Source organism: Zea mays, chromosome 1 (genome assembly GCF_902167145.1).
Source record: "Zea mays cultivar B73 chromosome 1, Zm-B73-REFERENCE-NAM-5.0, whole genome shotgun sequence".
Lineage (NCBI taxonomy): Eukaryota > Viridiplantae > Streptophyta > Magnoliopsida > Poales > Poaceae > Zea > Zea mays.
In genome coordinates this window covers 27,799,733-27,816,863 of record NC_050096.1, presented here as the reverse complement: position 1 = coordinate 27,816,863, position 17,131 = coordinate 27,799,733, and the positions used below count along the sequence as shown (strand labels likewise).

General features: G+C 46.7%; 1 protein-coding gene and 1 pseudogene across 1 annotated transcript; one reads left to right on the top strand and one right to left on the bottom strand.

Annotated features, from left to right (window-relative positions):
* Positions 1-4,546: 4,546 nt before the first annotated feature.
* LOC100285543 (caleosin) lies at positions 4,547-11,850 on the bottom strand. The gene is made up of 7 exons (NM_001366730.1): positions 11,751-11,850; positions 11,430-11,584; positions 11,119-11,268; positions 10,953-11,038; positions 5,437-5,531; positions 5,178-5,303; positions 4,547-4,983 (listed from the first exon to the last, which is right to left on the bottom strand). Exons 1-7 carry the CDS (start codon positions 11,825-11,827, stop codon positions 4,836-4,838), a joined length of 837 nt encoding a protein of 278 aa, NP_001353659.1. The 5' UTR covers positions 11,828-11,850; the 3' UTR covers positions 4,547-4,835.
* Positions 5,923-7,994, top strand: LOC103632908 (E3 ubiquitin-protein ligase XB3-like; annotated as a pseudogene).
* Positions 11,851-17,131: the final 5,281 nt, after the last annotated feature.

The window sequence follows — 17,131 nt, the reverse complement described above, 5'->3', positions numbered from 1 at the left end:
AAAGATTTAGTGCTACTGCTATGAATACATTGCATGAAAAAAATAGTGCTGATCTGAATATAACTCACTGCATTGTATTCTTTTAATTGTGTGATTTAAGTTTGCATATCGATATATTTTATCATATTAATTCCGTAGCAACGTACAAACATTTACCTAGTTAAGTGTCCGTGCGTTACTACGGTTTCTATATATTAAATGAGATAGTACAAGTTTTACACTTCAAATCAGGTGGTAACAAACTATGAAAGCAAAATATTCTAGAGTATTTTTATACAAGATCAGAAAAGAGATAAATCTTACTGGATTTATGTAACAGTGAAATATTGGTGGCACATTTGATCTACATCCATGTGTTGAGTTGAATGAATGAACGAATAAGTACCTTTTTGAATCTGCATTGATAAATAACATATATCATGTTGTCCTTTTTGGCGCTTTATGTTTTTTCTAGTTTACAAGTATAACGAACTATAAACCTTGCAAAACATGCCAAATGTTGCAAGACAAAGACATGCTTGACTCCATCAAAGAAAACGAGGCCTACATCTCTCATCTAGCCCATCAAGCGTCTCTCTGTTTCAGAGGACCTGTTGATGGCCATGGCATGCAATTGTCAGGCTATCAGCAACACCATGAGTGCTTTTATTCATGAAATTCAATATAAAGTGGAGTAGGATGTCATACCTGATAGCGTCAAGAGTAATACCTTCAGTGGGCTTGCAATGAATTTTGGTGATGGTGTTCCATTGACACCTAGGGCTACAGTTACAGTTACCGTTGACCTCCCATGCGGGTGTTCCTCAACAACATCAAAGGGAGTGTTGTCTTATTCAGTGCAGGAGGAAGATACTCTGAGTACTATTGCAAGTTTGTTCAGTTCAATTCTAGAAGCTATCTTGAGGAAACTAATGATACAAAGACAAAACACATAGCTTTCTTAGAACTGTAAGCCGAAGGAGTAAATTAAAAAATCATTGCAATTTCTAACCTAGAATCTAATCTTCCTAGCCTAATTGGGATTTAAGGCCCACCACACAACACAACTGCCTCAGCACCAGCCATGACAATCAGATAATATATCGGATGTTGCCCCGCTGATTCCATTAGTCATTATTATTGTTTTAGGCGCAAGGCAAAAGGCCAAAAGCCATCACACTACACCGATGGCTAGCATGGATTCGACCGAGATAGTCCTCGGTGAAATTCATCCATTTTTGTCAGGTTCGAAATTAATTTTGTGCTTGAAATTCCAAAGAATCACCAATTGAGTTTGAAATTCAATTGAAATTCAACTGAGATTTCCTGAAATCTGTCAACATGTCGAGCCATACCATGAAGAGGTCGAGGTCCTCCCCACCGGACGGCCCTCCCGCGGCCGCGGCCCCGGCGAGCGGCAGGGGGCGCGCGGTGATCTGCGTGTCGATGTGGGGGAGCTGGTCGATGGGGGCAGCGACGCGTAGGCAGGCGACATGCGCCTCCAGGAGGCGCTCATACAGCGGGTGTGCCGCGATGGCCGCCTTCTCCCTCTCACCGCCGACGTCGGGGGAGAAGTTGCTAGGGTTCGGCGACGACGCAGTTGCTGCCTTGACGCTTCACTTGTCCATACGTACCTCCTCGCTGCCTCCGCCCTCGGCCCCCTGGCTAGCAGCTAGCCCAGCCCCGCGCGTTCTCCCTCGTTCGGGAGCAGCCTACGGGGTTTGCTGCCGAAGCCTGCTCGCACCAGGGCAAAGGAGGAGTGGGTCCGTATGGCGGCGGCGGGCGATCAGCGAGTGGTGGTGGGAGCGTAGCGTGGGGACAAGCCGCGCCAGCGTGTGCGAGCACCGAGCAGGGAGGAAGAGGGAAGGAAGGTGAGGAGAGACGGGGAACGGGGGAGACTGGGAGCTTGACGGGGGAGCGGCGGGATCCGGGTCTCGGGCGAGGGAGGAGGCACCGATGACGGGGAGCGGACAGGGGTGGGAGTGCTGCGTGATTGAAGGAAGCGGGTGCGGGGGCAAGATGTCGGGGGTGCGGAGGCAGAACCGCGGTGCACGGAGTGTGGACGCCTACACTACAGGCTTATAGAGTAGTAGAGAAATGTGAACTTAACCTTTTCCTTTTGTGTCGAGTGTGGGTGAGAGCGAACAGAAGGTTTGGCCTTAGTGGTCCAAACAAGCTCAGAGACATGTGACTTTTTTTTGGTTCTTGGGGCTTGGGTTTCCGATTATATTTATGTCGGCCTTCCGCACTAGGCAGATCATAGGTGACTTCTGATGCTCCGGACGGTCCGACCTGCACAGTCGGACTGCGGGTGGATCGGATAGTCCGGTACTATCCTCGGACTGTCCGGTCATGTCAGGCAACACCTGTGACCCTTGTGGTGGGCTCTGTGTAACTCCGGACTGTCCGGTGTAGGGTGTCGGACGGTCTGACGGAGGGCCAGACGGTCCGCGATTGTGTGCGGACGGTCCGGCCGTGCTTAGAGTTGACTCACCATTTAGCGAAGATGGTGGTGACGGTCGTCCTGGATATGAGTCCATCGGCATACCAGAATATGGCTGGGGAAACTCATTTGTTGCCGATGTGTTTGGCACAATTGTTTTGGCGCCTAATTTATGTGATAAAAAACTAGGCATATGAGTTTTTCCTAATGCATGCGCCATCCTTTCTATATCCTCTCTGATACTTTTAATCCGATTATCAAAAGAAATTTTAATAGATGGAATATCATCGACTGACCTGGCAACACCTATCGTGGGGAGCTGTTGCAGCACGGATGACATGTAATCGACGTCTATTTCCCTCTCCTTTATGACCTTCTGGTGGCGATCTACCTTGAAGTGCGAGAGGTACCACTTTTTCGCCACCTTGAGCATCTGATCTTGTTGTCGTTGGATCTCCTCATCCATCTTCTTCATGTCATCTTTTAAGTTTTCATGCTCCACGGCCGATAAATTAGTCAGCCTTGTGTCGCTGTTTGGAGAAGCACTGTTGAGATCTTTAGAATCGGCCATGTAAGCCTAGTTTTGTAGATCTGCAACCTCGTCCCTAGCGGGGTCGCCAAAAGTATATTGGTGCCTTTTTTGTCACGAAACACTATAATGAACCACTTGGCGGTAATTGGCACCTTTAGATGATGTAGGGTCAAATAAAGTGGTTATCCTAAATGTGGGGCAACACCTCTATGGTGGTCACCACCTATTTGGGACCAAATAGCAACGAACCCTATGACCTTCTCGTGATGAACAATACTTGGGTTCGGCTCCGCGAGGTGAACAGTGGCGGCGGCCTGCGACAGGTCGCCGGGTTGCCTGATAGTGTCCTCCGCGGCGACGCGAACGGTCCGCGACCTTGGGCCTGACGGTCCGTGACCTGGGCGCAGGAGCGGTGTCTTTCCTGCGTCACACCGGACGGTCCACAGCTCTGGACCGGACGGTCCGCGACCTGGCGACAGGGTCATCTTCCTCCTTGCTGGAATCTAGATCTCGTCCCCTAGGGGGAAAAGATCTTAAGGTGCTCCAGGTCGACAGGTCACCCGGGGCGTCCCCAGACGATGTGGAGTCGCTTAGGAATTAAGAGATCAATTCGAGGAAGAGGTCTCGAGTGGACAACTAGATCTTACCCCCTGGGAGAGGTGAGATCCTAAGGTCGTCTTGGGATCGGCAGGCCATCCAAGACGGATCTAGACGACGTAGAGTCGAATAGGGGTGGAGGTGGATATGCGAAGGCTATAACTAGAACTATGCTACACCTACTCCTAGGACATGAAAAGTAAATAAGGTAATTGGTTCAATTGGAATGTATTCGGGGGTTCTCAATCGGCCGTATCCCTTTATATTTATAGGAGAGGAGGTTTGGACCTTTTTCTAAGAGGTAGCCAACAAACTCCCACGTGATTAGATGGATAACCATACGAGATAAGGATAAACATCCGAGTTAATCTTATCTCGAGACACGCGGACCGTCTGGGCCTAAGGGCCGAACCGTCCGCTCATGTCCGCTCATTTTGGTGTCCAACAGTTCTCTTAACCGTGAACGTGGGTGGCAATCCCACTTGAGGGATCCCAAATGTTCTATCTACTAGCGTATTATTATGGAGGTGAGGAGCTTATGCTGATTAGGTCGTGGCTAGAAAGAGTACTTAAGCCTCCTCTTTGTTGCTTTGGTCTTCATTGCTTTGTCATTTTTTTTAACCATACGATCGTATTTGAACGGAGACGAGGCACCTTCCTAAGTCCTAACACCTCCCACAGGCTGGCCTGCGACTCCATAGGCCGCGAGTATTTTAGATGTTCTCCCGTTTGCGAGCGCTTATAGTCCCCACTCCCCAGTGATCCGGCCGCTATAAACATCTTCAAGAAGGTGAAACCTAAAGGGCTAGTAAATTTCAAACGCACACATCTGTCAATATATTTTAAGCATACAATACACGCGCGCAGGGCGCGCACCCTTAAGGCTTGGTTTGGATACTCTAGGAATGAGACAGATTGAAGTGGATTGAGATGTATTGGGAGAGTTTTTGATCTATTGAGGATTTAAACACTCTTCAATCCCTCCAAACCACTTCAATCAAGAGTACCCAAACTAGGCCTAACTAGTAAATTTCAAACGCACATATTTCAGCTTATAATACAGCTTCCGCACGGACACTAGAAAACACATGCGTAATACAGTACCTGTGTGAGACGACAGGAGAAGAAACTGGTAGCACGACACACATACAAACAAATCCCAGCACTCATAGTTAATGACGGATGAACAAAGCCGAAGCATTTGTTATTTGAACACGACCAATGGTATATCTGGTAGTTTTGTACTGACAGCACTTCCCTGAGCTGTACAAGGCTGCTCAGCATTCAGGACGATTTCTTCTTGTTGTTGTCGTCTTCCAGTCGCTCAAATAGGCTCCCATCAAATAGACCACGGACAGTTTCGCGCTGCAAGAGGCCATCCTTGTCTTTCGCCAAGCTGTAGAGTAAGAGCCATTCACCGGCAGCGGCCAACCTGCAGGCCAGGGACGAGATCCCAAAACATTCAGAAAACAGAAGCATAGTAAAGAACAAGACATTTGAAATAAACTTCATGTCCAAACAGAGCTACCAAACAAAAAACCGGGAAATTGGGCTAATCCGAGAACGGTTCAAAATGGAACTGGTCGACGAAATACGGAAGCACTGATAGTTCAACTATTGTCTTACCAGCCAAGGAAATCGTACGTATTGCGGTTTCCTTGAAGCATTGAGCTCAACTCGTCTTTTGTTAGAGCATTAGGATGGGTTCGACCATACTTACTGAATACAGCATCGAACTTTGATGGATCAAACCTGTGCAGAATTGAAGCAAAGCAAAGCATAAACTAGCTATGGCTGGAACGGCACTGAAACCTTTGGCCATAGGCCATAGCAGCATGAGACTGCAAGTAGTGTGTTAGGCGTACTAGTGTACTGCTGTACATACCTCCCTTCAGTGTCGTAAGTTTCAGAATCACTCCCGTGCTTACCCTTGTGGATGTTGTCTATACGGATGGACAGCAAAGGAGAAGGTAACCATCCCTGAATTCAGAAAGAGGGTCAGCTTACAAGAGCCTTTTGTTTTCTCTTCTCCTTCGCGAAGAGACTGAAGAGAGCAGAGAGCTCATATCTATACTACTATATAAGACAGTAGTGTAGACGTTCACAGAATATGGTGCACGGTTCTGCCTCCACGTCTCCATCAATGCCCCTTCCCCTGTCACTGTCCGTCTCCAGCGCACTCGCCGCCCTTCCTTTCCAAAAAATGTTGTCGCCCTCATCACCACGCGAGCCGCCCTCATCACCGTGCGATGATCGCGCCCTCATCCCACGTCTCCCTCCTTCTCTACCATTCCCCGCAATCATCGCTTGGAGAGGGAGATAAACGAGGATGGGAGGGAAGGGGGTGGTGCCCGGCGCGGTGAGGGTCCACGAACGCCGACGCCGATGACTCCGCCGATTCCTCGCACGGGCGGACGTGCCTGCACTACGCGGCGTACTACGGGCACGCGGACTGCCTCCGGACCATCCTCTCGGCGGCGGCCAAGTCCGCGCCGGTCTCGAAATCCTGGTTGGCCTTCGTCGCCCCGGCCGTCTCGCCGCTGCTCTCTGGCCCCTTTGCTAATGTGTTCTCAGCTGTGGAGGTGCAGGGGGTTCGCGCGCTTCGTGAACGTGCGGGACGACACCGGAGCGACGCCGCTGCACCTCGCGGCGAGGCAGGGCTGGCGGCGCTGCGTCCACGTCCTACTCGAGAACGGCGCCATCGTGTCTGCCTCCAGTGGCGCCTTCGGGTGAGGATTCCTGCCCTGCCCTGCCCGGCTGCCCCCTCACCCTCCCATATCATGTCAAACGACTTATTTTTATGTGAAAAAAATCGCTCCTTTTGAGGAAAGCTGTGTGTCATACATTTGACTCGAGCGCTCGCTCCTGCAGATTCTCGGGCAGCACGCCGCTGCATTTGGCCGCGCGCGACGGCAACCTGGACTGCGTCCGGCAACTGCTGTCCTGGGGCGCCGACCGCCTCCAGCGAGACTCCGTCGGGTGAGCGAGCATTTTTTTTCTTGTTTTCGCAGCCCCACTACACCAGAGTCGGCAATGGCATGACGCCGGCCGCCTGGAATGCCGAGGCAGATGTTTGGCTACTGATGAGATCTCGCTACTGATGCGGCGGGTTGATTTTCTGCAGGAGAATTCCGTATGAGGTCGCCGCGAAGCGAGGGCACGTCGCGTGCGCGGCACTGCTGAACCCGTCATCCGCGGAGCCCCTTGTCTGGCCGTCCGCTCTCAAGTTCATCAGCGAGCTGGAACCCGATGCCAAATCTTTGCTCGAAGCAGCCCTGATGGAGGCCAACAGAGAGAGGGAGAGGAGGACCCTGAAAGGCGCCAAGAATGCATTGCCCTCACCATCGCACCCCGATGACGGCGCTCATGGCACCGCCATAGCTGAGGTAAATTCCGACTCTTCCCCTCGCCATCACACCCCGATGACGGCGCTCTTTTGTTGTTATTCATCATTTGTGGCGTCATGTCTTGGTATGATTCAGGGTAAATTTCTTTTGCTTTGCTGATAAGATCACATATTACTGAACTTAGTCAAATCCCAAGTGTCACCTGCACTGGACGTTTTAGAGTTTCACAACAGAGTCACTTGCTCCAACACGTACTGGCACTATAAATAAGCATCCTTCTTGACCCGAGAGAACAAATGACACCTTCAATCAAAAGGTGATGTGTATACTAAGGAAGCTTAACCAGCAGCTGTCAGCGTGATGGCTATTGCTACTGGCTTCTGGCACTATTTTAACACTGCGCTTATCGGTAATGCCAAGCCTAGCACATGTTGTCAAACGGCGGGCAGCATAGCAATGTGCGCATCCACTTGCTCAATCGGCCTCATTTCCCGCACATCTGAGCAACCGCGCCAATCCATATGAGCCCTCAGCATTATTCAAAGCACCGCCACCCAAATCAATGTACGATTACACATGCACGATCCTGGTTCCCTCATGACGTGGGCCTTGTTCTGAACCTGATTAGACGACTGCCGTGGTGCCCGTGCAGGCCAGCGACGCGGAGGTGTGCAGCATCTGCTTCGAGCAGGCGTGCAGCATCGAGGTCCGGGAGTGCGGGCACCAGATGTGCGCGGCGTGCACGCTGGCGCTGTGCTGCCACGCCAAGCCCAACCCGGCGACGCAGTCCCAGCCGCTGCCGACCTGCCCGTTCTGCCGCGGCGGCATCGCCCGGCTGGTGGTGGCCACGCGCACGAGGGCCGGCGACGACGAGGAGCGGGGCAAGCTGGAGTCTCCCAGGCACTGCCAGTCCCGCCGGTCCATGAGCCTCAGCGGCGACACGCCGACACGGGCAGCACCAGCACCCTCATGGGCAGCATCGCCTCCTCCATCGGCAAGATGGGCCACCGGCGAACAGAGAGCAGCGAGCAGGTCGACGACGACAAGCCGTAGCAAAATCATTGTTTCCTTTCATGCATCCATCCATGCGTAATCCACATGTGAAAATCGGTGCGTATGATAATCCTGCAACGTCGGCGTCGAACAAGGCACAACTTTTGTAGATTATTTTTTTGGCAAGTGAGCTCTTCACCTGTGTAGGTTCATTCAAGAGAGAGTCAGTGCGCTGGCGTGCTGTCTAGGCTAGATCCGATCAGCGATGATCCGAATAAGCAGCTCGTCCTTGCCTGTCAGCCCCCATGCGGCCATGCCCCCCGTGGTCCGTGGATGGAGTTCTTGAAAGACTGCTGAGAAAACATGCCTGATTCGCAGAGACCTGGCCCGACATGGCCATGAGAAACGGTACAAATCCATGAGACCGATTCATATATGATTGCCCGAATGGGGGCAGCGCCGCTCAGGTTTTGGCCAGTTGCCGCTCTCAGAATTTAGTCTCAATCACATCTTGATTCTGGTTCTGAATTAATTCTCTTCATACATATGGTTGGATAAATCGTTAAATATATTTTATAATAAATGTATTTATAGATAAAAAATATTATTAATACTTTCTACAAATTAACTTAGAATTTTAAAAGTTGAAGAATCCTAAGCTGAAGAAAAGTGTATCGATTTCTTATCAATTTGAGAATCCTGATATTATAAGGGAGAGGGAAGAGGAGCAGAAGCTGATGAAAGAAAAGCAGAAGAAGGAGAAGGCCGAAAGAAAAAAAAAAAGGGAAAGAGTAAGAGGAAGCATCGATCGCCGAGTGATTCAGATAGCAACAGTAGTGGTGCTTCGGTGTTCGACTCCGAATCTGAATCATGGGTGACAGGCTCTGAATACTCTTCTGGAAGCAGTTCAAGTTATAGTTCATCAGACTCCGAGGGCAAGAAGCGACAACACAGAAGGAAGCAGAAGAAGAGAAGGCACAGGAGGGACAACACATCATCATCATCATCTTCTGAATCTGAGTCTGCGTCTGACAGTGATTCTGATGATAAGGGCAGACGGAGGAAGAGTAAAAGACGGGCTGGTAGGTGCTGAATTTAATGATCTAGACAAAGCAGTGTGGAAGTTGAATATCATTATATACTTCCGTTCTATTCATGAATGACCTTTCATCATCATCTGAACATGTGTCGGGCTTCTCGGATCCAAGAAATAGATTTAGCATTTGCTTTCCTGAACGGTAGCACTGATAATTTTCACTGTATGTTCCTATGATCTTTGTGTGAACCATTGAATCCTGTAACAATATTCACCTATGGATTTTTCTTAAGTTTGGTGTGGTTCATCGTCATGTTCCCTGTAGTATTGATGTAATCATTTATCCCTGGATCCTCCTATTTGCTTCATTCTTTTGTGTAACTCAATAAGTTCAGCAGGGCTTAGGTACACATGGATAGATTAAGGGAACACTAACCTTTGCATTACTACTAGATGTTTCTTAGACGTAATGGCAAAAGAAGATTCTGGTTTAAGGGTACACAAGTTGTTTCTGTTGAACAATTAGAAAGAAATCCAACCAGGAACATGATTTCATTATTCATTAATGCTTTTTTAAGCTTATAGGCTTCACATATTTTTAAAATGAACTGTTCCTAGGTGCATTTTGTATTCTAAGCAGCTCTATTGTTATGGTCATATGGTCCTGTGTGTCAAGTGCGATCGTGAATCAGTAAATTTGTTGTGTATTTAGGGCTAGAATAATTTACGATATGAAGATCAGGTAGCATTATATATGTCAATAAGAAGCAGAGGAGAGAAGCAGCCCGCATCGCATGAGTCAAGGACTTCACTTGTTTGGCCAGTTCAGGACTTCAGGTAACAGACTAACATGTTCTGTGTATTTCTGAATCCTAATAATTTTTTCTTCAGTTTTAAATCTTCTCAAGTATCTAATGATAAATAGCAAATATATTGTCCATTCATTAACATATAAATTTATTGATGGCTAGGATTGTAGCGATGAGGTAGGTGAACTTGATCCACTGATTTTCGAAACCTATCTAATACTAGACGTCCATTTGTTATGTTATTGGTATCTTTTTAATTAAATTGACTTTAATTCTCTCAATTTCAGAAAATTAAAAATTGTTGTATTTGAGGGTGAGTTTATTGAGATATTTAGCATTATTAGAGAGGAGGGCTATTTTAATGGAGGTGTAGTTGTTCAGGTGAAAAAATGCTTATTGGTGTTCTTTATCTAAAATTAGCTACTATCTTTTTTTAGTTTCCATATAAAGGTTTTAGGTATATAAAATTAAGTTGGTGCTACTTTATCTTTTGACTTTTAAACCCATTTGCATCTTGGTGCTATCTTGGTGCTTTCAATTGGTATTGTATCTCGATCTTGTGTTTTGATGATTTCTCTTTTACCTTTTGAACATAGTGAATAGCAACATTATACACAACAATCGTTTCTTGCTTGTTATGTACAGTAACACCACGTTTGTTTTAACGTATAATTTGATTTGTATGAGATATTATTATATTAAGGTCGATAATGATATATTTTTTGTTAGTTTTCATATAATCGTTATGCAGTAACATTTTTATTAATAATATGTATATTGTTGCAATGCACGAGCATCGAACTAGGGATGCTTTAGCTATCATTAAAGAGTTTATATTGACTCTTTAGAGAATTTGTGTGATATTGATAATGTTTGTTTAACATCAGTTCGATCTATTTAGGTCAGCATATTTATAATAATATTACGGCGTATTTTGCTAGACATATTTTGCATATCAAAGTGATGTCTGTCGTTCCGTATATATGTTTTATACTATTTTTTGCTCTCGTGGCAACGCACGGGCACATACCTAGTCTAGTATATACGAAAATAAACAATGTTGGATCTCGAGAAAGTGGCTTCAGATCATTGCAGAGCTGTCTTTCTCCTTCAATAAATATTAAAAACGGAACTGACGAGACAGTACCCAAGACTCTTCCAGAGCTGAACGTCCAGAAGCATGCACGTACAGTACAGGAGGCCGAGAGAACGTTACCGGCTGAGTGGGATAACTGAGGAAGAGGTTGATCAGTATGGAGAACGCGAATGATACAGTGAGTCCACATCCTATCGCTCGCAGTCCTGAAAGGAACGAACACCATCGATCGCCTGAAACGACTGATCAATCAACCGTGCCACTGCCATGTATCATATATTTATACCTTGAAACGTCTCCCAGGGGTAGATGACGCCGTCGCCATTGCGGTCGAAGAAGGCGGCGTGCTGCTGAAGCACGCTCATGCCGCGGGGGTCGCGCCCCTTGGTCCCCTGCGGGTGGCTCGGGTCCACCGCCTCGAGAGCTCTCGCGAGATCTGCGAACCGGGAGGGAGGGACAAAAAGGAAACGGAATCAATGCACTCGAGCTGGATTACGGCTCTCCTAATCAGGAAACAGATTGTGGCCACAACGATTATCAGTTGAGTTCATCATATATAGGCGATCGGCAACAGAGAAGTGATCGAGAGGCGCGTACATGGCTTGGGGAGCTGCTCCTGCAGATCGGGGTTGAGCCTCCGCTCCCTGGTGATGGGCGCGTTGGGTGCCTCGGTGTCCATGGACTGGTCCCGCGGCGGCGGCGGCGGCGGGGAGTAGGACGACATGCTCACTCGCGGGTTGAACTCGCAGGATCTGCGGATCGAACGGCAAACGAAACAAATCGGTTCGGCCGGCGAGTGGATGATGAAGTCGGTGGACGCCCGCCCGGAGGGAGGATCGAGGAATCGATCGGAACCGAGGCCAGCAAACTAAAACCGCGGATGCGATGCGCGGGGCAGGGAAGTATCAGGTACCCTACCTTCGGAGGTGGAGAAGGGCGAGACGAGGGCTCCCGGCGTGCAGGCTAGTCGAAACGAGTTGCAGATACAAAGTCATGCGCTGCTGCTACCTGCTGCTGGGATGTCTCTACGTGCGCTCTCGGTTTGCTTTTAAAGCTTCGCGGGGCGGCAACTGAAGCACCGTGCACCGCTCACTCGGGCGCGGCGCAGACGTTGCACCGCCCGCCTCCGTCCACCAGGAGAACAGCGCACAGGGCCAAGCACACGTGGACGGACGGGCGCGATCGAGAAGCGCTGCGAGAAGCATCGAATGCTTGCCAAAATAAACCGTCAGAAAGTGGGGTGGGGGCTGGAGGCTGATCACTACGTATAGCAAGCAAAGGCAGCGCAACTGTGCAAGCAACTTCACGTGATCGCCCGCTTGCCCAATGCAGCACTGCTGCACCTGCAATGCACTGGGATGACTGATTTCCGATTCTTAATGCGGGCTACAACGGCACAATAAACTGGCCGCACATGGCCGATGTGTGAGTGGCGCGATCTCCTTGCTTGTTGAGTTGTGACTGATTTTCCTTACGTGCATGGAGATGGTGCCGTCCACAAACCATTTTTATTTTCATTTTTATTAGGTTGTTGACACTTGGCAGGGACCAGCGGTACACGAATGTGTCGCGGTAGCAACTAATGTCGAATGTGGTCAATGGCCAACACGCTTTCGTTTGGCACGTTGGCCTCCTTGCATTCGCATATTCGCTTCGCCCAATCTGAGTACAATAGATTACTGCTTTCTTTCTCTTGACTTCCGAAAATTAAAAGGGTGTTTGGTTTCTAGGGACTAATGTTTAGTCCCTTCATTTTATTCCTTTTTAGTTTATAAATTGTTAAATATAGAAACTAAAATAAAGTTTTAGTTTCTATATTTGACAATTTTGAAACTAAAATGAAATAAAATGTAGGGACTAAACATTAGTCACTAGAAACCAAACACCACCTAAATATAAGTTGCCATGCTATCTATATATCACATGTCTAGATTTTATTTTAATAAAACATAAAAATATTTTACGTTATTTTGATTAGATAAATATGAATGTGGAGCCAACAAACCTAAATTGAAACGCTTAGTTTTACTTTATATTTGTATAAAACTGTGTCCAACAGTTTATCTAAAATACTGTTTTACACTGTTCATATAGTAGAGTTTGAACATGAGTATGCGAATGAATAAACTGCTGGAGATAGTCTAAAATGAAGGGTGCAATGTTCGTGGCGTGCCGTGCGGCAAGTGGGAGGATGGACATGTTGTCTGCACTACCAGAATTCGGCTCTTTGGCGAGTGCCAAATGATTTGTCGAGTGTTTTCTTTCGGACATTCAGCAAAGAAGCTCCTTACCTAGTGTCAAGCAAAAAACCCTAGTAAAAAATACACTCGGCAAAGAAACTGTTTGCCGAGTGTTTTATTTTTGACACTAGACAAAAATTTTTTTTTGCCGAGTGTTTTTTCCAACACTAGACAAAGACAATTTAAAAATCTCATTTGAAGCAGTAAATTAATTTAAATAAAAAAGTTTTCAATTATAAATTTGTATAACTCATCAAAACGTACAATTTATATTTTGGTCATTTCTTCATATGACAAAATAAAAGTAGATGTGTTCATAAAACATATGTCTCTCGTAGTTTATGAAACTATAAAAGAGATGTATAAGATTTATGAATAATATTAGAACTATCGTGTGGGGTGAATAAATGACTAAACAACCAAAATAAATTTTGTAGATCTTGACAAGTTATAGAATTTTGCAGTTAACAATATTTTCATTTAAAGTCATCTTATCAACGAAAACTACGTCTGAATTTTAAAAAAATTAAATTTAAATTTTAAAAACGATCTCGAATGAAAAAACCACCAACATAAAAATTGTAGGTCTTTAAAAGTTACGAAACTTTGTAGTTGCAAGATTCCTGACGTGACTAGGGATGAAAACAGACGGAAAAACCTCTCTTTCATTTCCGTATCCGCGTTTTATCATCGGAAACGGGATCGGGTCCGGAATAGTCGGGAACGGAAACGGGAACGAGATAAACGGAACTGCGAAAACGAACAGAAATGGAAATACTAACAAAAACTCATAATTTAATACAAATAGAAATGTTGTTGCCGTTTAACTAGTGATTGATTGGCAGAATAATAACATAAAACAAATAAATATAGAGAGACAACATTCTATTGTTGTTTGGTTGCTAAATATGTACATTTAGTCACATCCGATGTTGTTTAAGATTTTAGATCACTTGTCATTTGAAAAAAGCCGGTGGTTACAATGGTCAATTGTGCTATAATTTGTCACCTAAATACACGAGGATTTAGTTTATATACTAATGCATATTAGGCTCGTCTCATATTTGTCAAATACGGAATAAATACGAGTTCAATCCGAAAAAAACGGGATCCCACAAAAACGGACAAAATAAGCTCTCTCCCGTTTCCGCCCCGTTTCCATATTTTTCCGTAAATACAGAAACAGTCGGATCAAATTTAGAAAACGGTACGAATCGAGACGAGATTTTTTCCGTCCCTTTTCAATCCTAGACGTGACGTGAGGCAAGTGGGAGGATGGACGTCACGCGCCAAAGATGTGGGGATTCTTTCTAGTTTCACGTATACTCGCTCCATCCTAATATATTTTAATTTTTTCTTGGTTAAACCTTTCCAAATCTAATTAAAATTATAGAAAGTTTATTATTATTATTATTATTATTATTATTATTATTATTATTATTATTATTATTATTATTATTATTATTATTATTATTATTATTATTATTATTATTATTATTATTATTATGGCATCAAATGAGCGGAATTAGTTTTTTTTTGCGAACCGAGCTTCATTAAAGATATTATATGATGCGCTTTCACACTTTACTTTGTATATAGATAGATATTAATGTTCTTCTACATAAACTTAGCAGATTTCAATATGATTTGCCTTAATTAGAATAATAAAAATCCTTTATGTCGAGTACCGATACAACCTTGAATACGCTTATTCATGCTAAAAAATAAATCCTATGTAAGACCCCTGCTCTAATCCTCTAGAGTTAATTTTAAGCCAGCTAATAAGTTATTAGCTAGATTAGAGCAGCTAACAACTAAAGACCCTTTGGTATGGTTCCTCCCAGAACTCCTTCAAAAAATCTATTAAACAGAACTCCTTCAAAAAATCTATTAAACGGAAAGCTCTTTGATGGATTTTTCCTAATAAAAAAAGAAAGCAGCTCTCCCCAAAACTGGTCGACGCATGGAGCTCTTCCCCTCCACATATGGTCCCACGTCAGAAAAATCCTTGCGATCTCAAGCGTATCCTCTCCCAGGCGTAGCTTTACGTGTATCTTCTCCCAGACGCTTGATCGGAGGCCCCAAGCGCCGCTTGATTGGAGAACAGGACGATCGTGACGGTGGTGTCCCTGCGGCGCTTGATCGGAGAGGTCCCATGTCAATTTTTATTTATTTATTATTATTGTATTATATTATACTAGTTAGTTACCCGTGCGTTGCGTGTTGCGACGGCTCACAATAATACCTATATAAATTATCCACCGAAAAGATATCAAGATTTTTTATTGGTTGTTTTGATTCTTCGCATAATATTTTTTATGAACGCACGAGTACCATAGTCAGCAAATCAGAGCCCCTTATCCCTCGCCTCCCCACTTTCAAAGTTTTATAGAGCAGGAGTGGAACGGAAGAGGTGGGCATACCTGTTCGTTGTCGGAGAAGGACACGACGAAGACCTAGACATCTAGATGCGACATAAGTAATATACCGCTAGATATATAGGGAGAGAGTACGCAAGCGGAAAAAGAAGCCCAGCCGGAGCAGCTCCAAATCAAAAGGCACCCGCACCAGGCGTCAGTCCAAGAAGGGCGAGAGAATACGAGTGTCTTCCAGCCCTGGACCCGCCGAAGCGACACAACACCATCACCAACTCCGTAACATATGCCGACTGCTGCCACGCTATGGGTCTTAGTTATCTAATATCTCAGACCTGGACTCCTCATCGCTAAGATAACCTAAGCGTGACAGGCGCCACCATGTCCTCCTCGACGACACGCATGGAGAAAGTCCAGAAGCATGACCGACTCGCCCCGTACCTGCGTCGACGAGCGTTGGTCGGCTCGCGGCTGTGACTATGGGCGGGGGCAGCATGTTGGGATGGAAGAACAGGGCGAAGGCAGGGAAGACGAACGGGACGTCCGACGACGGTAAAAATGATGGTGCACACATGATGCGAAACGTCCTCGTGGACGTGTAATAGCCACCGCGCGAGTCGATGTTGGGCCTAGTGTCGAACTAATACGAGGAGGATGCGCCTGCTCCTACACCCTCTGCCGAGAATGGGGTGGCGCGGAGGTGGAGGCATGAGGAGAGAGAGAAAAGAAGTAGAATGACGAACGAGGTGGTGAAAACTGAGCTGAGGACCATCATTATCGTGCGGAGGTATAAATAGTCAAATGGGTCGTGTCTGGCAAGCCGGTCCGAGGCACGACCCATTTAACAGTGTCTGGTTCAACCCGGCACGAGCACCGTGCGGTGCTTGGACCGTAGCCTCGGATCATAGTGCTGGCCCGGCCCGACACAATTTTTTTATTAAAAAAATCATATATACATATGTACAATTTATATTCAATATTATAAACATCTGAGCAAGATATTGGTTAGACAACTTCGCCCAAAGTCTTCCACTCTTCTTCCATTAGAGTGTGGGTTCAAACCCCACCTCGCACACCGCTTTTTAATATTTTACACTGAGTTGATTTAAAAGAAATATAGGGACTTTTTTTGTAAAAAATGACGCACGACGACTGTTGAAACTGATGCTTTACGTATAGTATAGAAATTCAAAAATCTCTACTACTCCATATGTTTGCATCGTAGGCGTCCACATTCGACGATGGCGCACGGTTCTGCCGTCGCGCTCCCTCCGCCTCCCCATGCCCTCGCTGCCCCGCTCCCGCGATGCCCACGCGTGCCCTCGCCTCCGCCGCCGCGATGCCCGTGCCTCTGCCACCGCCTCCTCCGCCCTCGCAACGCTGCGCCCTCCCCCGCGATGCCCACGCCTCCGTCCCCGTGATGCTCGCGCCTCCGTCCGCCATGAGATCCTCGCCCTTCCCCCAAACCCTGTCCTGCACCTCATGCCCCCGCCTCCGCTCGCGATGCTCCTGCCCGCCCCACCGCCGTGACAGCCGCCTTCGCATCCGCTACCAGATCCCCGCCCTTCCCCCAAACCCTGCCCCGCACCCCTCCACGAGCTCCGTCGTGTCATCCCTGCCCTGTCCCCCGGAACCTCGTTCCCCTAGCCCTCCCCTCGTCCCCGCCGCTACAACCACCGGGTTG

Bases quoted from the DNA above. Each gene is read 5' to 3' on its own strand.
- LOC100285543 (NM_001366730.1), bottom strand. From the start codon at position 11,827: ATGACTTTGTATCTGCAACTCGTTTCGACTAGCCTGCACGCCGGGAGC. The intron at 11,585-11,750 runs GTAGGGTACCTG...TTCGATCCGCAG, and splicing joins GCCCTTCTCCACCTCCGAAG to ATCCTGCGAGTTCAACCCGC. The intron at 4,984-5,177 runs GTAAGACAATAG...CCTGGCCTGCAG, and splicing joins ACGTACGATTTCCTTGGCTG to GTTGGCCGCTGCCGGTGAAT.